The sequence below is a fragment of the Arachis stenosperma genome, chromosome 6 (genome assembly GCF_014773155.1).
Source record: "Arachis stenosperma cultivar V10309 chromosome 6, arast.V10309.gnm1.PFL2, whole genome shotgun sequence".
NCBI classification, from domain to species: Eukaryota; Viridiplantae; Streptophyta; class Magnoliopsida; order Fabales; family Fabaceae; genus Arachis; species Arachis stenosperma.
This window is the reverse complement of record NC_080382.1, coordinates 145,207,028-145,230,747: the sequence shown is the minus strand read 5'-3', so window position 1 is coordinate 145,230,747 and position 23,720 is coordinate 145,207,028. Positions and strand designations below refer to the sequence as shown.

Below are 23,720 nucleotides of genomic sequence, written 5' to 3'. Positions count from 1 at the left end.
TAACTATCATCCGTCACTAATAACACAAAATATTAATCCGTCACTAATAACACAAAATATTAATTGTGTATGATGACCGGGCCATGGCCTGGACCCAACCCGAAATAATAATCGGGTCTATTTTTGAGATCCTTACCCAACCCTAGACCCGGTAAAATTACACCAAATTAGCCCCTAATAAAATCGGGGCCGGGCCGGGACATGCACATCCCTAACATTGACACACGTTTCATATTTGTTTTTTATTTTCACGTACCATATCATACACAATAAAACAACAAGCACTAACTACACAATAATTTTTTTGACATTATCATAAAGATTATTGTGAATTAGAATTTTATAACTATTCACCACACACAAAAACATGTTATTCACTTGTAACAATGATAGAGTCATTCCCTTATTTTATAATATCTCTCCACTTTTTATGTATCTCTTCGTGTAGGAAATGTTTGTTTGATTTTTTTTTTTTATGTTTTTTCCCAACAAATTTATGAAAGTGACTAGTATTTGTTATTATCGTTATTTTAATATCTATTTTCTTGTGTAAAAAAAAAAGTTGTATTTTTTGAGTTATGTATTCAAACGCTACAACTTTAAAATAAGTATTTTTATAACTAAAAATTCAAATACAAAATAACTTATTTATAAGTTGCTATTAATAAAAGTTCTTATACTTTAAGTTCTTTTTTCAAAAAAATTTATTTAAGTTGTTTATCTAAATTAGATCATAATACATATTAATATTAATATTTTCATTATATCTAGTTTATGAAGTTTAAATTAAGCTTATTAGAAATAATAAATAGCATTCATATGTGAAAAAGACACGAGTCTGTTTTCTTGATAGATTTTCTTCAAGTGATTGTGCTTTAGTTTAGTTTTGAATTTTTTTTAAGTAAAACATTATTTTTTGTTATTTGGATAATAGAAAAGATTGTAATATAAAAATATATAGAAAGTCAAAAGATTTTAGTCAAGCTTTTTTTGTGTGTGCAATTATTGTATGAGTAGCTTTTGTATCTTTTCTCAATTTTATTTAAAAGTTATAACCTTTTTGCACATGATTTTATAAAGAAATGATCATAGTATTAATATTTGGACAAGAAGAATATATGCTTGGTTCGGCACTCTGTTTTGTTTGGCAGTGCTATGGTATTAATCAATAATATATTTTCAATATGTTGGAAGAGTTTGAAGTACATCTGAAATATCAGTATTATACTTTGGAATTTTAATCAATAATTCCACTTATATACACAATATTTTTAGTCAGTATATAAACATAATTTCTTACATAAAAGATGTCTATAGAGAGAAGACTAAAAATATATAGTTGATAGTTACAAAAAATTAGGGACAAGAAAATTGACACCAAGGTCAATGAATCACTCTTTAAGCCAATCCAAATCATAGTATTGCTCTGAGACTTTAATGTGGAGATTTGGCTTTGCCTTCTCAACCTCATTCCAAACCTCTTGTACCTCCTCATCACATATCACAAGCCTCAGATTCTTCAATGACACTGTTGATTTTGGTAAACTCTTAATCATAGGGCATTCCCTCATGTCAATCTTCTCTAAATTCACCAATTTTCCAATCTCATTAGGGAACATTGCAAGGTTAACACATTGAGATATGTCTATATACTTCAACTTAATCATGTCACATATGCTACTAGGAAGTGATTTCAGTTCTGGACAAGCATACAGTCTTAGTATCCCAAGTGATCTTAGCTTGCCTAGTTCTGAGGGCAATTTGGTCAAATTGTGACAGTTTGTGAGACTCAAGTTTTGAAGTGAATGTATCTCACAAATGCTCGAGGGTAATTCAGTAACATCATCACAATGATCAAGAGTGAGTTCACTTAGGTTAGGAAATGCTTGTGCTAGGTTTGCTTCTTTACCCTCTAAACTATTATTTAATTTGCATAGGACTATGAATAATTTCCCTAAGCTTTTCATTATAGTGCCTGATAATTGAGGGGTTGAAACTTTTTCAAGCCAAAGGCTTCTAAGATTGGTTAAATTCTGAAAAACTGATACATTGTGAAGGGAAGCATATGATGCACTATAGTTTATGATAATTAATGACCTCAAATTTGGCATTTTTGCAATGAAGGGAGGTAAGTAGTATTCATTGGATGTGAAATTGATGATCAAAACTTCGGCATTAGGAAATTCAAGGTGACACCAATCTTCTTCTTTCATTTCACCTGCAATGTTTAAAATTCCTACTAATATGAATGGCAGAGCAAAGAAAAAGAACAAATAGTCACAAATATAAATTTCAAAGACTTGTTTAGCTTTCAAAAGATTAAATTAGTAACAATCTCATCTTTGGAAAAACTAAACAAGTCTATAGTACCTAAAAAATGTATTTTAGGGGTTGAATTATCATTGTTCCAATCTTTCTGACTAATTTACCATTGAAATCGAAATATAATATACCTGTGTGAATTGAAACGATCTGAGCCTCAAATGGCCTGTCCTTATATCTCAACCATTGTTTAGGCAGTCGGCCGTCATCTTCCCGTTTAGGCATAACTAATCGGCGGCGTTCACGGATGCTGCTGCGATTGCTCAAATTAAGAGCAAGGTCTCTCAGTATATCATGCTGAGTAACAGAGATCTCAAAGCAGCTGCTATACATGCCACCAGCACTGACATATTGAAATATCATATCAATATGGTTTAGAAATTATACTATCATTGTGAAGTAATCAAACAAAACAAAACAAATATAAATATCACATTTTAGCTTGCATACCGAGCCTCTTTCACTAATGTGAGAAGATTCTTGTTTGAGAGCTCCACAACAATTGCAAAAGCTTCTTTCTGATCAATATCATGGATTTCAACCCACATATTAGTGAGAACATCTAGTGGAATCTTCTTATCCTCGGGGAATGAACAAAGATCTAAAAAGCATTCTTTGATCATTTCTGGTAAGTGATTCGTGCTGATTGCCATTCTATCAATGAGGTTGATTTCATAGGATTCACCAATGCTTTGTCCTTGAGATAGCCTGTTCTTGACACTAGCCCAGAACATCTCGGTCTGATCGCGCAATGAAGCTCCGATCACTTTTAGAGCCAACGGAAGCCTTCCACATTCGGTCACAACCTGTTTTTTTTACATTGGATTCAAGAATCAGCAAAGAAATTATCTTTGGTATCATATATTTAATCACTCACGTGCTTCAAACTAATCAACTTAAACTTTTTGAATAACGGTACATATAATATTGAAAATAATCCAAAAACATGGTATTATTGAGCATTACATGCTTGATCAAAGTTAAGAACTAAAATTTTACCTGGTTGACCAAATTGCTATCAGCATCCAAAGGAATTGATTTTTGACCAAAAGCATGGTGACAGAACAAAGCTAATGCTTCCTCTTTACTCAGCAATTCCACTTCATAAGTAGCATTGAAAATTGTTGGAAATCTCTCTCTCGAAACCACAATGAACTTGCAACCATGTACTCTGCACACAAGATGTTCTAACACAGAGAGGGACCAAACATCATCAAGAACAATCAATCTTTGAACTTCACTCCTGCATTCAGTTTGTGGCATTCTTTTAGGAACAACATAATTTGAACTTATGAAGCCTTGGTTTCCCATAATGAAACCCCATATCTTTGCTCTTAGTTGCTCCACATTTGGAGATTGTGAGACTGTTAGGAACAAGATTCTTTCCTTGAAATGACCTGCAAAACTTAACCATCAAAACCAGTGCTAGAAAATTAAGAATTTCTCTTTATCCCAACATCTCTATCGTAGTCATATGCATTGGATTCAAAATGGTTCTAAAAGGTTACACAAGTCAATCTGGTCTCTTAAGGATTCAATAACTCAATTTAGTCCCTAAAAAATACCAATGTGAGTTTAGTTGGTCATTTCACACTCATAACCCTAATGTGCGAGGTAAATTGTGTCATTTTCATGTTTTTAATGTGTCATATAATACTTAATGGTGACACGTCAATTGAAAATTATCAGAAGAACAGATTTGATTTATATTGGTATTTCTTAGATAACTAAATTGAAGTATCAAATCTTTCAGGAACTAAATTGAATCATATATGATTTTCTAGGAATCAATCTCATCAATAACCCTATTCTTTTATAAAAGGAAAAGGCAATTGAAGTTGAAGATCTTCAAAAAAGAATTGAAGGCTTACTTCTGACTTGTTCATCTTTGCATACTTCTCTAGCAAGTGTAGTCTTCCCTGAGCCACCAATCCCACAAATCCCAACAACCCAAATATCATTCCTTCCAATTACCATTTCCTTAACCTTCTTCTTTCCAAGTTCCAAACCTACACCTAAATTCCCCAAATTACCCTCCACCCCACTCTCATCCACCTCCATGCTGCTCACAGCCTCCTCTATCCACCCTCCTCCTCCCACTCCTATCTTCATGGCACTAAAGTACTGCTCTAGCCTCTGGTTCGAGGCATCAACCCGGTCGAACCTCTCGGCCATCTCGACCCGGGTGTGGTGCACATCAGCCAATATGTGAGCTTGCATTGGACCTTGCACAAACCGTGACACGGTCTTCTCAAGCTTCTCCATCTTCTTCGCTAGCTGCAAGTTCTTGTACACGTTCCACCGGTTCGAATTAAGAACCTTCAACACATTTTGCACAGATCAATTTTAATATACTATCAATGTAAATTACACGTATATGAAATCACAAGAATTATTGTCTGACAACTTAATTTATTTCTTTTCCATGCTGATACTAAATTAAACATTTATATAGAAAAAGCTTTTACACTAAATCACTACAATCAAGTTCACTCTATTCACAATAATTGAAACCGCTTGAATAATAAACAATATCCAAAACTATATCAGCAACTCTGTAGAATTTACTTCCATTTCAGCTTCACTGAAATTCAACTAGCCTAGTATAACTCATCTTAGAATATTAGAACCTTCCATTCAAATAAACTCAAAAATCTTGTTATACTAAACGACTTAAATCAACTAAGTGTTTTTTTCATCAAAATGTTATGAACAGTTTTGTGTTGTTTTTCTGCACATCTTTCGAGACACTTTCTGTTAGAAGTAACTGTTTGTGCGTCTCGATCTGCGTGCAAACTAGAAATAACCGTTACAGCACCGAATAACATTTGGCAAAATATCACTGCATATATAAAAATAAGTGAATCGAAATTAAACCTTATGTGAGAGCTCGACGCCGGAGCGAAGAATCTCGGAAAAGCGGTCGAGCTGACGCTGCCTATCGGCGGGAAGCTCGATGCCGGAGTACTTGATCTCTTGAATGGTAGGGAGTAGTTCGTTGATGTAAGTTCTGAGCTGATCAGCGCTTGTTCTGCAGAGGAGTGACTTGCGTGATATGCTTATCAGCATCTTCATGAGCTCCGTCGCGATCTCGCCGGCGAAGAAGTCGTTCAGAGCCATCTATCTATGTTTCTTGTTCTTCTCCGGCCTCTCTTTTGCTGCTACCATTCAGTGGTGGTAGCTTTGGTGATGCTGGTGGATGGTTTTTCTTTCTTGTTTGGTTTATTTATTTTGGAATATTAGATTCTCTACTGGGATACTTGAATTCACTATAATGCCCTTCATGCAATTATATGTCTTTTTTTTTTTTTATCCGAACATAGGGAAATTTAAACTTGTAATCTTTTAAATAAATATGAAAAAAAATTATGTCATTTAAGTTATAATTCATTTACATATATTTTTTATTTTTGCATTTTATTCCTGTGTACTTATGCATAAATTTTAGCAATAAATACTCTTAACTTCGTTATGCCATTTTGTAATTAATTTATTATAATATATTACTATTTATATGTTTTATTATATTATATGATGTATCAGTATATTCGTGTCTTATTTTTTTCAAAGATAATAAGTTATATTTCATTAGTTATCAAAAAATAAAATATAAAGATGTCCAAAAATTGAATAGCATAATAAAAAGTAAAAAATTTTTAAAACAATATACTGAAGATATTCATTCAATGGTGTATGGTCGAAAAATGAAGAAAAATCTTTTAAAAAAATCATAAATCAAACTGAATGAAACTAAAAGTTTATCTCATGGAGATGACAATCTAAATTGGGAGTTCTTTGATTTCACAAAATAATTTGACAGAGCTTGCTAAAATGACAGATGACATTGAAGTAGAATTTTTAAAAATGAATTGGTTGCAATTCCAACAAATAATGACAAGCAAACGATTAGTATTTTTTAATGAATTAAACATCTTTGTTGATGTAGTCCACCATATCCAAAAATCGTTAGGATTCTGTATAATATCATCTATGTATCGCGTGTTGTATCTATGTTTTTTAGTACTATATTTAAAAGAAAAAATATAATTAGTAGTAATATAGGAAAACATAATAGTGTATATGGATGTTAATTCATCCCTAGACATTGTAACAGAACAATCAGTTGTGTTAAAAGTTAAAACCTAGCATGGATAATATTTTGAGAACGAATCTCTTCATTTTTTCTCTTGATTTTTGTGATTTTACACTATTTAAGACTTAAGTTCGAGTTAAAAAAGAAAATATGTAAGAAAAAGTCTTGTTATAAAATTTAATGATGCTCATTAATTTTTATATATATATACGAGAAGAGATCCGATATAATCAGAATAAATCTTGCTGACTTACACTATCGAGTAATTTGTTAGTACCAATTTCATCAATCCGACCATTAATCGATTAAATTAAATACAAAACTTCAACAAATTTTTAATAGTATAATTTAGATTCATTTAACTATTTAATTAACTACTCATCTTTGTGTGGTTTTAAACACTGCTTGTATCAGTCTCTGCCTTTTGTCAGTTTCTATATGTGTTCATTATTTGGGTTCTTCTTATTTTTGTTATTTTTCTACCTCCTTAGGTATTTTCTTCACTTCTCTAATTGTTTATATTGGTACAATCGTAATTTGCTTATAGAAATTAAATATTACCTTTCGGAAAGAAAAAAACACACACACGTGTCTTTAAATTTTAAAAATCTTCCTGTGACGTAGAGTAACATTCATCTATAAATATATTGTGTATAGTTTTATTGTCATTAAGATTAAAGTTTATTAGCTTAATCAAACTTTACTTCCGGTTAATAGATACATAAATAAATTTTAAAATTTACACTTACAGATTCAACTAACCATGGAAAATGCATGTATGCCTTTTTTTTAATACTCGTTATGAAAGTAACTAAAATTGGGAATCCAAAAGGGAGTAGATAATGAATTTTTATTGTACGATGATATTGATGCATGTCTTATTCACTAAATTGGCCAAATTGATAGCTGTCTACACTAAATATTGACGGTAGAAAAGTAACCTTGGCAACATTATAAAACTTTAAAGTACGAAATTAGAACGAAAGAAAGAAAAAAAAAACTACCATGCACATAATAGGAATCGAAGAGAATTTGGTGTACAAATTTTAGTTTTTAAAATATTTTCACTATCTACATATATATAAAAAATATTTTTCGTAATTATTACTAAAATTTATCATAATAAAAAATATTTATCATTTTCAAGTTTGTTAATGTTATATATATTTAATAAATAACAAATTGAATTAACAAACACGTTATATAATAATAATAATAATAATAATAGTAATAGTTAGGTATAAAATTTTTGTTTTACTAAAGAAAAATGTATAATAATATTTGTGTAAGATAATTTCTAGGAAACACTAGGCATACACCCAATGATACAAAGTATTGGTGAGTGACAGCAGCACGTGTTATCAACATCATTTGATTGTACGAATAAATCAATAAATATTGTTGTTCTCCATGAATCCATGACATTATTGGATGGTCATTACCAATTTGGCAATTTCTCAATTAGGGATAACGTCAATGGAAGAAAAGCCACGTTGACGTGTGCAATGACCACTATATCCCTAATCAAGTAGTCATCCCTCCTTAAAATTGAGCAAACAGAAAAAATAGATTTTCAAAAAATATCCGATTGATTTCTAGAAAAAAAAAAAAAAAGAAGATTACGGCTGATTTATGCTTATGGAATATGCCCAAGACCTAAAGTCCTTAAAATTTTGGCACAGATGTCGGGTCAAAAAGCAAATCATGTGGTGGCAGTGGTGCACATAAACCATGACTTTATCATATATTGGTCTTCGTCTTCACTTGAAGCAAGCAACTCAGTATTGAGTGCTTTGCATTTTTACAGTTTCTTCTTCTTCTTTTTTTTTTTCTTTTTCTTTGCAACTTCTTCTTTTTTTTATTCTTTTTCCTTTATTAGTATGACAGGTTGAGTGTCTTGCTAGAATTGCACTTCGTGGGCCTCAATGGCTCAATCTATGCATATGAAACAAAGAAAAAAAGAAAGAGGACATTTCGCAGATCTTTCATAAATCACCATCAATAATTATCTGTCAATTAATACAATCTTGATGCTGACAGGGTAAAATAAATTTCAAATTATCACATGCTATTAAAATAAAGATAATCTCCTTTTCCGTGCCGCAAGTCGTAGATCAGTATTTGTTTTTAGCTTTAGAGAATAACCAATTTGTAACAATCATCTTTCTTTTTTTTTTTCTAATGGATGAGTGCATGATGGCATGCAGCAGGCTTAACTTAACGAAATTTTCATTTCTTATTATGTTTCATGCGGATAATTGTGCTTAAACAACACTTATGAGTTATCACATCACTTACCAACATGCATGTTAATTACCTAATGTCTCAGTTAAGTATATTTAGATTATAAATTTATAAGTATAGAAGAAGAGGTGAATAAGTCTGAATAACTTAAAAGAACAAATCATAAAATAAACAGGGAATGGGACTATTGTATATACCTAAAATCCAACCTGACCAATGCATCGGCAAACCAAAATCATAGCACCCTAAAACAGAAAGCCTTGTCTTCCTAAATACAGGATCCAAATCCTACCTTGTTCATCAAAATTTAGCATAAATAGAAGCTCAACTTCAACAACTTTTCTTAGGGTGTCCCAACCCAAAATAAGCGACAACTCCATTAATGGGGAGTATTCAACAAAGTTCTCATTATGTTCCGGTCAGTCCTATAGTTTGTTAAAGCATAAAACATGCCTCCACTATGGCTTGTAGAATATTCATAGTACAGACTTTGCTTTCATAGGTTCGGTCACATTTTATTCCCCGCCAAGAACCACCTAGCATACCATGATGTTCTAGAAAGTAAATTTCTAATGATTTGACTTTTCAACTGGTAGAATTCACTGTGTGAACCATGGCTTTTTTATGCAAATAATTCAATATTTATTGCTTAAAGTTTTGGGTACAAATCTTTAGAAAAGAAAAATGTGTTAGAAGCACTTCAACTTTCAACACTTACTTTACTTCTATGCAATCACTTCAAATGACCTGTCTAAAACTTGCAAACATAATCAAAGCAAGAAGGTTACAATAACACACTCCTATGACAATTTAGCAATGTAAATATAAATTGAAGAAATGAATGAAAAGTAAGAGAAACATACTCCTGTTCGTGTTAAAAAGGCCATAAAGGGAAGTCAACTACTCAATTCATCTATGTTTCTTCACGGGTCTTCAAGTATGAAGCTGCTGATGCTGTGAATTGCTATGCCTTTGAAATTCAGAGACTTAAAACCTTACATATGGTTATGCTGTATGCATTTCGTTTAACAAGGGAAACTTGAAAGGAGAAAATCTTAAGTGCTTTAGCAGTAACCTTCTATTATTTATACATAAAAATTCGACATTAAATACTTGTTCTTGCATCTGTTACACAAATATGGTACATGGGGCTGCTATGTAAGCATCCGCATACACTACTTTTCAAGTTTTCTTCCTTTTTTTGACTAATGAGTAATCATCAACTCGACAAAACTATCTTTTAACATGTGTTGAATAGATCATAGCAACAATACTATCATAATCATAGCAATTTGATTGTTTTAAGGGTCCATCAACATAGCCTTCGGCTACTCATCATAAACCCAAGTTCTCACACGAGAATGAGGACGCATAACTCTTCCTTCTGCAATTTTCGAGTCAAGCAATTCAAGTTGTTTTCTTACCCATGGAGGATCATATTTACTCAACCACAGAACTTCACCAGTATCCTTGTGTTTAAAATCAGGCTGTTTTGTGTTATACTTGCTCTTTCTATGATCCCACCACTCATATGGATTGGAAAAAAACACATGCCATAGGTGAAGTCGATTTTGATTATTTTGGATACTATCTGCAGCTACATTAGTTTAAGATGGAAAGAGTAAGAACATACATTAACACAGGAAAGACCATGAAAAACTATTAAGATAACCCAATTCAAGGTCAAGAAGTAACAGAAAAATTTTGAGACTAACTTCAACCAAGGCAATTAAGAATGAAGCATAAGCCTGTTTCCTTGTACAAAAAATCTCCAAAGGAAGGAAATAACAGAAATGCATTACAAACTCAACTAATAATACTATACTCTAAAACTGTGAGTGCTTATAGGCACAAAACAAGATCTTTTTAAGACCCTTTTCTACTGTTATCCTTTAGATTTACTGAATCAATATTCACCTACCCAATATCGTTACAACTTCTCTTGTCCATTCATTCTGCACTCAGTCAAGCTAGGAACTTACATTTATCTAAAAGCTTTTAGTTGATTGCCACCCACTTGAGCAAATTGTTTAAATACGTCCACACAAGAAGGATAACTATACTGTCCATGATTTGTATGAACATAACATGATCTACCATACATACCTTCAATAGATTCTAATCTTTTGTGCCCCTCATGGCCTATTTTTCGAGCAACAAAATCCAGCTCCTTCACAACTAGCTGCAGTGAGACAGAAGACAAATTTATAAAAACAATGTGCATATTGAAAAAGCTGTGCTGATAAATGAGGAATTGCAAACACAAGAATGCTATGAGTTGACTTTCAATAATGTGCTTTAATGCACAAATCTAAGGCAAACTCCAACCATGATGAATGATGAATCAACGGGCAAACATGGAATATTTTGTTGTGAAGAAGAATGAGTAGTAATCAGAAAAAAGTGATACGCTGATAACAACAGTAATGCATGATTAAAAAAAAAAACAAACTTACACGCAGAGAAAAGAAAAAAAATGGAAAACTTGAAATTTGCATAATTGATTTAAAAAATTAGTAACTTCTATTCCTTAAATTAAGTCAATTATCTGTTCAAAAGAAGCTCAGCAAAACGATCCATAAATTCTCCAACATCAGCAACACTTTCAGAGTAGAGTACCAATCAAACAAGAAGCTAGAACTTAAACACACATGATGTATCATTGGATCAAAGTTAAACTCCCAAAGTACCAAAATCAACAAGCATTGCAATCATAATTGAACCTACAAAAATTATCCCCAATTTAAATTAAGAACACAAAAGAGTAAAAACCAAATACCTGATAGTTAACATTGTCATTTCCACTATGATCAACTTTGGTGTAAGAACGCAAAGAACCTGAGACATATATAAAATCATTCCCTTTCAAATGTTTCAAAGCAATTTCCGCTAACCGATCCCACATAAACAAGACCACCCTGCCAACAAAATTGCAAAATCAAACACTATGATTACAAGCTCCAAACGAGACATTTTGTGAATTTAAAAAAAAAAATCACCTTAAGTTGGAGCTATGAGAATCATCGCATCTCGGATTCGAAATCTTCAACACAGTGAAAGCACCGAAACAACCGTTTTTGGAGTTAACGGGTTTCGGCTGGCGCGTGACGGTTCCAATGAAGGAAGCGTTGTTCTCAATCCCTCGATGCCAATCGATAGTCGATGGTCGTTGGAACTTCAGCGTGTGGCTGTACGCGGCGCTGGTTCCCGAAACGGCATCGTCATCAAACGAGTGCGTGAATCTGCGACGCTCCTTGAACGACGTCGTTTCGGGAGTTGCAGTGGAGAACGGAAAATACCTCTGTTGAGAAGGAGAATAAGGTAACGAAGCTGGAAATTTTGGTTTGGTTGAGAAGAGTGGAATGAGACGGAGGAGTTTCGAGTTCATAGACTCCGGCGAAGTGAATTTTGGCGGGCTCCGGCGAGACTAGATTTTGCTTTCGTGGTTTTAGTTTTTCAGAGTTGGCGACTTGGCGTTTGGTAGGGTTGTGAGTATTTCTTCTTTTTGGGCTTTTTGGTAAAGGTTCATGGGCGTAATGACCCAGCCCAGAAAGAGCCCGGAGAATGATATGCACATAAAGTAAGCTATAACATGACCAAGCATGACCAAAAAAACCATGACCAAGAAAAACAGAGATAATACTCAATTTTATGGCTCAACTTATGTGCAAAGAGGTAATATTTAGAAATAACCTCCAAAATTTGACTTCTAACTTAATTAAATTTTTTAATTTTCAATTGATCTAAATTATATCTTAAAATTTTAAGATGTGACTCAAATTAGTTTTTCTATCCATTTCTATCATTGAAATAATGATGTAAATGTAACACAATTAAATAAATATCATTTGATTGTTTGTGCCTAATTGACATTATTTTAAACTTTTACTCATCCTTCTTTTTCTTTTTCCTCCTTCTCAATGTCTAGATCTCCTACCACCCATTATCACCGTTCAATCACACATTCTCAATCCCATCACTACCACAACCCTCCTCTTCCTCAACTTCTCCTCACTTCACCGTGTTGTTTAAATTTATCTTTAATAATTAACTCTGTTTTACCGTTATTATATTTGAGTGAATGTATATATCAAAATCATTTTTTCCATCCAAAATTTACATAACCAAATAAGTTATGGCATTAGAATTTAGAAACATAGACAAATAAATAAATAAATAACAACTAAATTCCGTCAAAGAATCTTCGTCTTTAATGTATAACTTTTTTTCACCATAATAATCACAAATCCACCTTCATACATTATTACCCAAATCTTTGAAGAAATGAAAAAATGAAAATGAAAGATTAAAGAATTTTTTTTTTTGAATCTTGATTAAAATGGTACTCTAAATAAATATTATGAAAAGAAGGGGAAGAGGAGGAGAAACGATGTCATTAGTTTAGGTACAAATAGTAAAATGACGTTATTTAATTATGTCACTTCATCTTTTTTAGTGACTGAATGCCAATTTAAGTCACATCTTAAAATTTTAGAGAATAATTTGGATCAATTAAAAATTGAAAGACTAAATTAAGTTGGAGTCAAATTTCAAAAATCTTTTTGAGTATTAACTCTCATAATCTCAACATAGTTTTTAAAGTTTTAATTGCCTATATTTAATCCCTAAACTTTGTGAATGTGATCATGTTAGTCCGTGATGCCATGTTGGACTCTGTAAAATGATGTCGTTTTTGTTTTGACACAAAAATAGTCCAAAAATTCCATTGTAAGTGATATTTATTGAAACTTTTCCTCCTCAAGCAAGTGGTCCGGAATCGTTTTTTGACTATTTCAGCACCAAAATTAAAATGGCATTGTTTTACAAGTTCCAGCATTGACATTTGATTATCATGTAGCACTTTATTAATGTTTTTTTACTGTAAATTATTTCAAAGACTAATATAAGTAACATTTGTAAATTTGACAACTAAAAAAAGACAATTAAAATTTCAAAAACTAAATTAAAATTTACATACAAGTTGAGGGATCAAATTGAGTTTTACTAAAATCCTATATAAATTTTCAAAAAATTTAGTTGTTCATTTTAATTAACAAATTATAATTATTAAATTAGTTTCTTTACATTAACAAGAAAATTAATTTTTAACATTATTTCATTAGATAAATTAATTTTTTTCTATCAAATTTTGGTAAATAAATTAGATAAAATAGTCCTTATCATTTGATATAGACATACTAGTATTTAATAAATTTTTAAAAAATTATATACAACAAAAAAAATTAATTATTATATATTTATATATAAAGATATGTATTGTATAATTCATTTTTAATACGTATTTCATATGTCAACATATATTCTATACAAATAATTAATTTTCAGTATATATATAATATTATTGTTTTTAAAATTTTTAAATTAATCTTTTCATACAGAGAAACAATCTAATATAAAAATTGATTTAAAAAAAATAATAAGATATTCATTTCAGAAATGAGAATGAAAATAAAAAAGGAAATTGAGAAAGAAATAAAGAAGGAAAGCAAAGAAGTTTAAGCAAGCTTCCATGTCTAAAGCCCAGGGAGGAGCTGCTGCGCTTAAGTAAGAGTATGTTGTGGAGTAGTGATGTTTTTACTTTGAAAATTCTTTGAATTTCTTTGAATTTTCTTGTGCCACGTTCAACCACCACCGCCAAAGCATTTTGTTGCCGGGAGCTTGGCTGAAGTGATAATGAACAGGTGAGAGCTGCCAAACTTGACTCACCCAATTGATTCGCCCAAACTATATTTGAATTAGGATTTTGTTGTTTTAAGAGTTAGGTATCAATGTTGTAAATGTGAGAAGTATTAAAATTAGTCTCATATTAAAAAAAATAAAATAAATAAAAAATTTATAAAATAAAAAATTTATTAATTTATTATTTTAAGATTTTAAATTAAATATAATTTTTTTAATCTTATATTCTCTCATTTAATTCTTCTTTAAAAATATTTACTAAACTACCTCTGCCAATTCTTCATAATCTTTACTAATCTCCTCAATTAAGTTTTTTTTCCTTTTTCTATAGTCGTCGTCTTCTTTTGGTTTTATAAAAAAATTCCAACACATCTCTTCTATCGTTATTATCCGTCTCTATTTTTATTATAGAAATAAAATTCAACGTAATATACTAATATTATGAATTTCCGGATTATATTAATCATACATGTGTGGATTTCATCAAACAATTAAAGTTTAAAACCTCATAGACCTTAGCCTTTTTTTGGTCCTGGCCATGACATTGACATAAATAATACAAATTAAACTCAAAAGTTATAATAGTCTATAGTTATCTTTCAATTAAAAAATTTGGATATAATAATAGAATGAGTATTATACTTTAATGTGATAATTTTTGGTATTTTTTAAAACTACGAGAGTACATAAATTGAATCTACCAATTTGTGTTGAAAAAATTTTAAAGATTTAGAATACACAAATTAGACCTAACCAATCGGTGGGTCCGATTATAGAAATCGAACGGTCCAATTTATACTCCGTATATTAAATTATTCCACATTTTAAAAAAAATATCACATAGACTACTCTTCTATTGTTCACAATCCTCTCAATCTTGTACACTTAAATTTGTTAACAATGGTCACTTTTTCTCTCATTTTAGGGTTTGTCATTTGTCAACATTGACTCTATCTTTATCTAAGTTTTTGTGATTTACGTGTTTATATTGTTCTTTACAATTTAATTAGTTTGCATCACTTGTCATCTCTTTTTTCTTCACAACCAATACGTAAGCCTCCCCAATTTCTAATCTTGGCCAAGTTAATTAACGCTAAAGTAGAAATTTTAATTTTTAAGTACTTAAAAGGGAGAATGGTGTAATATTTTTTATGTAATTTATATGATAGCGGCTATATTTGGATTCTAAACTTGGTAAAAAGAGTCTTATATAGAAAGGTGTACATGCAAGGACTTCAACAATAAATTCAATAAATTTAAAAGATAATTAGAATAGAGTTTCCAATTCATATACTTAATAATAAAGGAGAGAATTTAACGAATTGTTAAAAAATTTGGATATGACAGCAAAATAAGTGTTATACTTTAACGTGGTGATTTTTGATATTTTTTAAAATTATGGGAGTATACAAATTGAACCTATCGATGTGTGTATATGTTCTTCAATGGAATTTGATGTTAACTATCTTGAGTTTGAGTCTGTGTTCACTATTTGTGTTATTTCTTATTGCTATTATGTGTGCTTCAATGTAAATTTGACCCTAATTTTTTAAAGATTTATGCCCTCCAAATTTTTTTAATTTTTCAACACAAATTGATGGGTCCGAGTATAAAAATCGAACGGTCCGATTTGTGTATTTAAAAATCAGATGGTCCGATTTTTATACCTCTTCAAAATCGGACGGTCCGATTTGTACTCCATACATTAAATTATCCCATATTTTAGAAAAATACCACTAGATCATAATTTAAAAAAATTACTATTGTTAATCCAATATTAAAAATAAAAAAATGAAAAGGGAACAAATTTTATAATTAAAAAAAAATCTGAATTCTCTTGATTTATGAAGGTGAACAAAATTTATTCAAAAATAAAAAATTTTGAATTTGATCTATATCGCGAATCATAAATGAATTAATCTTGTAGTAATAATTTTGATATTGCTAAGGAGATAAGAAAAATAATAATCTAAAATTATTTTATTGAATTTAATATCTATAATTTTTATAATTATATATTTATTATATGTAAATTATAAACTTTTACATCTAAGAATATTATTCGATTATTTGCGTGATAACTAACAAATGTAAAATAAGGTAAGCAGAATAAAAATAAATTTGATGTAAAATTAATAAAAACTAAATATCATAAACTAAAAATATATTTTATAATTAAAAAAATCAGACGTGAGAGATATTATGAAAAAAATAGAAAAGAAACATTGACTTGAAAAAATATTAAACATAAATCATTGACATATGAGGATAGTATAGGTGGAAAAGGACAAGGAAAAGTTACAAGTTGCCAGGAAAATGCTAATGGTCCTAAAATAATAATAAAAAAAATGAATTGACATAAGATGTTTCCCCGACTTTCCCATGTGAGTGTTTAATTTCCACGCCTTAGTCTCTTATATCTTTATTGCCACATAAAACCGCCACTAAAAAAAATAAAAGACTTTGATCAAGTAATGTTCATGTTCTGATCTTCCGCTACTCTCATCAAATGCCTCCAATAATTTCACGCAAACCATCATCACCACCATCATGTGTTGTGCATGATCATCATGATGAAAAAACCATGAAGAAACAAAGCAACTACCAGAGATCAAAAACATGTAACAGTATCAACACCAACGTTCTTGATGAGGTTCAGCATGTTACAAGGCAGAGGAAGTTGGTTAGGCACCTTAAGGACAAAGAAGTCTTTGATTTGTTGCATTTGCACTCCACTATCAATTGTTCTTGTTCTTCTTCCTGCTCGCGAGGCCGCAGTTCTAGCATCGGCTGCGGACACTGGTCTATTTCTGCCGTGCCGCAGCCGTTGCCACTTCCCGAGTCATCATCAGCAACACTGGTGATGACTCGGAGAGCTGAGTCAACTGGCCTTGGATTAGGCCATGTCCACCTGCTTGGATCTCCTTCCACAGAACCTCCTACTTTTGCTTTGACTTTAAGGTAATATGCTTAATTTTATTATTATTCTTTTTTTTTCTTTTAAAATCAAGGCCATTGAAGTTAGGAACTATTTGTTAAAGAAGAATGAAAGTTTAATATATGACCTTGTTGGTGTTTAAATTAGAAATACAAAAGACTTTAATTAAGTAATTAATGATGACAAGTTTTGCTATATTTTTATTGAAATTTTGTTGTGTATATATTTTTTAGAATTTAGTTAAAGAAGGTTCTAAAGACATTAGTTAAGAGAAGGAAAATGAGAAAAAAATTTCTCTTTTTTATATATTTAATATATATAAAATTTAAAGTTTTACATTTTTAAGTATAATTTTTTTGAGTATATAGCTTTGCAATACTTATTTTTATATTTAATTTTGCAAATGAATGGCACATATCAGCTCAAATTATTAATAAATTATGCAATATAAAAATATTAACTTATTTAGCACCAAAAAGTTTTGGTTGACCAATTCTCTTGGGATTATTGAAACACATGAGGAATGGCATTTATTGGAATTTCAGTTGAACAATTGGCAGTATCTGCAAGGAAAAAAAAATTGAAAAATTAAGTGCTACTAATATTAATTAAGAATTTTAGTTATGTGATGTGTTTGCTGATTTTTTTTTCTCACATTTACCAGAAATGTAACTAAAAGTTTATAGCTATGGTTCTACCTAAAAATAAAATTATAAAAAAAAAAATTATAGCTATTGACACCAGAAAGATAGTTAACTGTCCAAAATAATGGGTAAAACGTTCATCTGATCAGGTAGTTTTACATTGGAGTATTATCTTTTGCATAATAATTAGTAGGGTCAACGCTAAATATTTTACTAATCTAATAATAATCTGCTATTACATGATAATGTATATTAGAAAATGTTACTTTTATAATAATGTAATAAAATTTAAGCCGTGTACAGCTATCACTTATTGGTCCTAGATTTTATATACTATATACATTAGATAATACACCAGTGATCCATTTAAGTAGGAATGAAGGATGGTGGATAATATTTTAATTGATGTTTTAATATAAAAGGCTCAAACGGATACTTCAGAAAAAGGTAAATGTAATTAATTAATGGGGAAAATTTTCTGAGGCTGTGGTGTGAGGTGCCTTTTATTATTTTTTTTCTTCTTTTCTTAATTATTTTATTTTTTATTTTTCAAAGAAATTTGATCAAGGAAATTTTGGCCCGTTACCAAAAAATTATCAGGAAAACAGTGAATCATGGTGCATTGACATGTACAAAACCTTCAAGCAATTTGGATAGACCCTCTCAAGACCTTACAACTATAGCAAAAGCAAAAAATAATCTGAGAGTGCACATTCCAGCTAAAACTTTCTTGGCAGGTTAATTTCTTATCCATTCTCTGCTTTTTTGTGCCTCTTGAATCAAATATTGGTGACTCCATTTAGTCTCATATTGATTAGTTAATAATCTATGGTGTATGAGTGGAAGGGATTCATCCTTTTCTAATTAAATGTTAATGGTTTAATCTTCTTTTTGGAAGTTGTATTTCTATTCTTGTTTCTACTAACAATTTAGTCACAAGATAGAAATATTTTGTCTACTAATGTGTCTATTTTCTCAAACCATGTTTAATATTTGAGACAGAATAAAAATACACACAAAATATCTTTATTTTGAGATTTAAAATTTAGGATTTAGAGACAGAAATATAAAGTTAATAATTAATTTGGTTTTTGAATTTGTACGTCATCCTTAATTTAATTCCTAAAATTTTAATTGTTTTTATTTAATTTCAAAATTTTGCAAACATGACTTACATTAGTCTTTGAAACAACTTCTGCCACACAAACGTTAATGGAGTGCTGACATGGACAATCAAATGCTACCTTAAAACCTGTAAAATGACATCGTTTTGGTTTTAGTGCTCAAATAGCCGAAAAATGACGTCGCTTTAGAAGGAAAAGTTTTAATAAACACAATTAAGATGTTTTTGGGATATTTGAGTGCCAAAACAAAAACGACATTATTTTACATAGTCCAACGTGGCACCTGATTATTCACTTCAGCGTCTGTGCGTCAAAAATTATTCCATGAACTAATATAAGTCACGTTCATAAAATTTGAGAACTAAACAGAGACAACTAAAATTTTAGGGACTAAATTTAGGTTTGTGTGCGTTAAGGGATATCTCCAGAAATAAAACTGTAACTATTCCGTCTTATCTAATATAATTTTACGTTTATGTCTTGAGATAGTTACCATGCGAGCTTTTTAGAGACTCTCCTTAACCGGTTGATGTTAATGCAGGGAATAGTTCATGCAAAATTCCCCCATCATTGTGCCATTATGATGAAAATGATGATGATGATTGTGTGAGTATTTCTGGTTTGAGCATGCATGTTGCTGCTAAGAGTGCCCCATCAAGTGTCTTGTCTAGTCCAGTCACTAGTCCACATGGATCAAACAACAATCCACAACATTTCTTTGATCATCACACCATCAATAATTTACTTCAACAATCCAATGACAATTATTTGAATTTGGATCATCATCATCATCATCACCACCTACCACAAGCTAATAATAACAAAAATAATGTTCATATTTGCCCTGCTAGCTTAAGTACTGCTTATTCTTCTAATCCCAAAAATAACCATGTTGATGCACATCCCTTGCCACTTCCTCCTAGAGTTTCATCATCAATGATGCTACATCAACCATCACCTTCTTCAATGAAAGGCCAATGGCAGAAAGGGAAGCTAATCGGTCGCGGCACCTTTGGAAGTGTTTATCATGCAACCAACCTGTATGCAATTCTCTGCTCATCCTTCATCTTCATACAATCCATTTATATGCTTGATTTTATAGCTATTCATGTGTATGATTTTATAGAGAAACTGGAGCTTCTTGTGCAATGAAGCAAGTGGATATAATTCCTGATGATCCTACATCTGCTGAGTGCATAAAGCAACTAGAACAGGTAAATTACATTAACCTCTATACACACTACTGTTTAATTTATAAATTATATAGAATAATTTTCTTGAAATTTAAGTTATATGACACTCGCTATCCTTGTGTAATCTATAAATTGTGTGACCGTGTAAAGCTGTCAGTGCATCAAAATTAAACTCGTGCAGTTATACTTGAAAATATATCAGATAATCAACTCCACATTACAGGAGATATGAACTATGGCATAAATGTTCATAAAAACAGCTTCAAATAGTGTAGTTTATTTTTTGACATGTTAGCTTATTCCATCTTTGTCTCAGGAAATCAAAATCCTTCATCAACTACACCACCCCAATATAGTGCAGTATTATGGAAGTGAAATAGTGAGTGACTTCATTAAATTTTTCTTTCATATTTTGTGAATTTCAATTAGATTTGACATTTGTTTTCATCAGGTTGGTGATCATTTGTACATATATATGGAGTATGTTCATCCAGGATCAGTTAATAAATTTATTAGGGAGCATTGTGGAGCTATGACAGAATCTGTAGTTCGAAATTTCACAAAACACATTCTCTCTGGATTGGCCTACTTACACAGCACCAAGACTATTCACAGGTCATAACATTCTTTGTTCAAAACAATTTGATTTTGTTTGTGTTGTGTTGAATGAAAACAATGTGATGTGTTTAAAGAGTAAAATGTCAATTTGGTTTTCAAGGAATTTTACATATAGTAAAAGACAAATTTGTTGTTTTAAAATTCTGATAGATTATTTTGATGTAATTGACAAGTGATTCATAAGCTGAATCTTCCTACAAAGTAAAATTGATTTTATTCTTTTATTTTTTATTTTTATAATAAAGTCTAAATTGGAATTTGTTGACTTGTTCTTTAGGGATATCAAAGGTGCAAACTTGCTTGTTAATGAATCTGGCATTGTCAAGCTTGCAGATTTTGGGATGGCCAAAATTGTGAGTTTCTTTTGTAACTTATTTTTTGGTTTTTAGTTGTGATTGTGGTGGTCATGATATCTGAAGAACAATAATATAATGTGCTATTTGCAGCTTTCAGGGAATTCATATGAACTTTCTTTGAAGGGAAGTCCTTATTGGATGGCTCCTGAGGTATTTAATTCATTACTCTTATCATCATCAACCATATAATTATAGTGATTTAGATTAGTAATAATTACAATAATCACATACCCCCATTTGAATTAATTGAAGGTGATGAAAGCTGCCATTAAGAATGAATCAAATCCTGATGTTGCCATGGGTATTGATATATGGAGCTTAGGCTGCACCATCATTGAAATGTTGTCAGGAAAGCCTCCTTGGAGTGACCTTGAAGGGGTAACCAAACTACCTTACTATATATAACGCGATGATTATTTACGTAAAGATGATAATTGAGAATCGTGACTAAGTTATTTTGGTCCCTAACGTTTCAACTGAATCATAATTTGGTTCCTAACATTACAAAAGTCCTATTTCAATCTTAAAAACTTTCAAACGTCCTATTTCAATCTAAAAAAAAAAGTTTTAAGTGAGTTCAATGTCGTCTCACTATTGAATTTGACACAAACAATTTTCATATTGAAGAGCTAATAGCATTCAACTTCAATATGTAAGTGATTGTTAGGATTTGGTGTTTTGTACAAAAAGAAAATTGATGAGAAAAAGTGTTATAAGAAGGTTCTAGTTATATTTTTCTAACACATGAAAAAAGATATAACTTAACTAGTAACGTTATTAACGTCCAGATCACTTAGTCCGTTCACTATTAGTGTCAAATGTAATGATAGGACTACATTGAACCTGGTTAAAACTTTTTAAAATAAAATAGAACGTTTGAAACGTTATGGATCAAATCATGATTTAGCCCAAATGTTAAAACCAAAATAGTACTTTATCCTATTTTCATATCCGTAGTCATCTAATAACATATAGTTTTTGGATTTTTGTATTTGATGATTAGCCATCAGCAATGTTCAAGGTACTACAAAGCACACCACCAATACCAGAGAGTTTATCATCAGTGGGAAAGGATTTCCTGCAGCAATGTTTCAGAAGGGACCCTGCTGATAGACCTTCTGCATCAATGCTTCTTAACCATCCCTTTCTCCACAATTTTCATGATCAAGATAATCCTCTAATTCATCCTCCTTTAAATTTGTGTCACAAAGGAGACCAAGGACAAGGAGTAAGTGCTAATCACACTTCAATTCATCATCATTCATAATTTATTACATTTTCAATGGACTAACAAGTATATTCAATTATTTGTAGGATAATTCATCTAGTCCCAAAGATAATACCAAAAATAGACATGATGTATTGCCAGCCTCCATGAGCACAAAGATTTTCAACAAAACTCAGAAATTAATGGGTTTTTTTTCTTTATTTGCTATAAGTTAATCTATGTTTACAAATTACAATCCTAGCAAATCCAATTCTAATGTTGTCTTTGCTTTATGATAGTGCTGAGGAATCTAAACACATTATTATAGCTTCCCATCACAATCTTCAATCTTCAGTTAAAGCTGGCACCTTCAATTACTTGTCTCTTGCAAATTCCAGCAACCTATCATCCCTGCCTCACTCAAATTTGAAGCATGTCATGAGCTAATAAGAATTAAATCAATTTTGTTTGAACTAAATTGGAGCAAGGATTATTCATTATTCATAAGCTGCTAATTTTAGGATAACATTTGACTTGTATTCACTACATACTAATGATACTATATATTGTGTACATAACAAGGCTCTTGTTTTATCCAGAAATTCATGTGTAAATATAATTAAATGTATATTATTTTAGCTGAATCATTATTTAATTTCCCTATTTCTATTATTATGTCATGATTGTATATCTTAGTTCATTGCAAACCAAATTTTATGGAACAGAGTAGAGCTATGGATATGATCTAATTTTCATTATAGTAGTATTATTAGCAATACAACTAGTTAGGGTTGTCAAACCGACCAGCTTGGTCCATTTAGGTCTGTTCCGTCGGACTAGCACGTTTTATTCACTAGCTATAAATTTTTAGTCTAGATTATTTATAGTTAACCCAATAAGTTAAACGGGTTGACCTATTTATCTATTTATTTTATTTTTTGGTAAAAAATATTATTTTTAGGTAAAAAATTCTAAACATATATATATTTTTTAATTGATGGTTGGATTTTTGAGTTTTGGCAAAAAAAACTTTTCTTTAAAAAAATATATATGAATAAAAAATAAATAGATCGCCCGTTTAGCCCGTGAATTAGCCCGTTTAATCCTCTATTTTTTTGGATTAGTTAAGCTCAACACATTTAACTCGAAATTTAAACGAACTTAATTTTAGAGACAAAATCTGCCCTTTAAACGAATAAATGAGCTGATTTGATCAGATGGATTTAACCTATTTTGACGACCCTACAATTAGTCAAATAGTAGTATTATTAGTAATACTAT

General features: G+C 30.8%; 3 protein-coding genes across 4 annotated transcripts; 1 reads left to right on the top strand and 2 right to left on the bottom strand.

The window, feature by feature from the left end:
• Nucleotides 1-1,161: 1,161 nt before the first annotated feature.
• LOC130934964 (probable disease resistance protein At4g33300) lies at nucleotides 1,162-5,536 on the bottom strand. Its single transcript, XM_057864476.1, has 6 exons — nucleotides 5,200-5,536; nucleotides 4,194-4,641; nucleotides 3,322-3,719; nucleotides 2,773-3,128; nucleotides 2,454-2,665; nucleotides 1,162-2,218 (listed from the first exon to the last, which is right to left on the bottom strand). Exons 1-6 carry the CDS (start codon nucleotides 5,440-5,442, stop codon nucleotides 1,392-1,394), a joined length of 2,484 nt encoding a protein of 827 aa, XP_057720459.1. The 5' UTR covers nucleotides 5,443-5,536; the 3' UTR covers nucleotides 1,162-1,391.
• Nucleotides 5,537-9,705: 4,169 nt separating this feature from the next.
• On the bottom strand, nucleotides 9,706-12,185 carry LOC130932768 (protein OSB1, mitochondrial-like). The gene is made up of 4 exons (XM_057862183.1): nucleotides 11,659-12,185; nucleotides 11,439-11,577; nucleotides 10,766-10,841; nucleotides 9,706-10,256 (listed from the first exon to the last, which is right to left on the bottom strand). The coding sequence occupies exons 1-4, from the start codon at nucleotides 12,045-12,047 to the stop codon at nucleotides 9,988-9,990; spliced, it is 873 nt and encodes a 290-aa protein (XP_057718166.1). The 5' UTR covers nucleotides 12,048-12,185; the 3' UTR covers nucleotides 9,706-9,987.
• Nucleotides 12,186-16,761: 4,576 nt separating this feature from the next.
• On the top strand, nucleotides 16,762-23,086 carry LOC130935451 (mitogen-activated protein kinase kinase kinase 5-like). 2 transcript variants are annotated; one of them, XM_057865205.1, is made up of 12 exons: nucleotides 16,762-17,320; nucleotides 18,497-18,678; nucleotides 19,607-20,105; nucleotides 20,192-20,279; nucleotides 20,575-20,637; nucleotides 20,710-20,873; nucleotides 21,154-21,229; nucleotides 21,323-21,382; nucleotides 21,485-21,610; nucleotides 22,236-22,460; nucleotides 22,547-22,646; nucleotides 22,739-23,086. In XM_057865205.1, the coding sequence occupies exons 1-12, from the start codon at nucleotides 16,869-16,871 to the stop codon at nucleotides 22,765-22,767; spliced, it is 2,064 nt and encodes a 687-aa protein (XP_057721188.1). In that variant the 5' UTR covers nucleotides 16,762-16,868; the 3' UTR covers nucleotides 22,768-23,086. The 2 variants fall into 2 exon arrangements, with proteins under 2 accessions (XP_057721188.1, XP_057721189.1); XM_057865206.1 differs by having other exon boundaries at nucleotides 16,766-17,320; nucleotides 18,542-18,678; nucleotides 22,547-23,086.
• The last annotated feature ends 634 nt before the right edge of the window (nucleotides 23,087-23,720 follow it).

Excerpts from the sequence above, each read along its gene's own strand:
- LOC130934964 (XM_057864476.1), bottom strand. The coding sequence starts at position 5,442 with ATGGCTCTGAACGACTTCTTCGCCGGCGAGATCGCGACGGAGCTCATG. Across the intron at positions 3,720-4,193 it reads CAAAGATGAACAAGTCAGAA|GTCATTTCAAGGAAAGAATC; the intron begins GTAAGCCTTCAA and ends TAAGTTTTGCAG. Across the intron at positions 2,666-2,772 it reads ACATTAGTGAAAGAGGCTCG|TGCTGGTGGCATGTATAGCA; the intron begins GTATGCAAGCTA and ends TCAATATGTCAG.
- LOC130932768 (XM_057862183.1), bottom strand. The coding sequence starts at position 12,047 with ATGAACTCGAAACTCCTCCGTCTCATTCCACTCTTCTCAACCAAACCA. Across the intron at positions 11,578-11,658 it reads TCTCATAGCTCCAACTTAAG|GGTGGTCTTGTTTATGTGGG; the intron begins GTGATTTTTTTT and ends TTTTGTTGGCAG. Across the intron at positions 10,257-10,765 it reads AAGATTAGAATCTATTGAAG|CTGCAGATAGTATCCAAAAT; the intron begins GTATGTATGGTA and ends AAACTAATGTAG.
- LOC130935451 (XM_057865205.1), top strand. The coding sequence starts at position 16,869 with ATGCCTCCAATAATTTCACGCAAACCATCATCACCACCATCATGTGTT. Across the intron at positions 21,383-21,484 it reads CTTATTGGATGGCTCCTGAG|GTGATGAAAGCTGCCATTAA; the intron begins GTATTTAATTCA and ends AATTAATTGAAG. Across the intron at positions 22,647-22,738 it reads CAAAACTCAGAAATTAATGG|TGCTGAGGAATCTAAACACA; the intron begins GTTTTTTTTCTT and ends GCTTTATGATAG.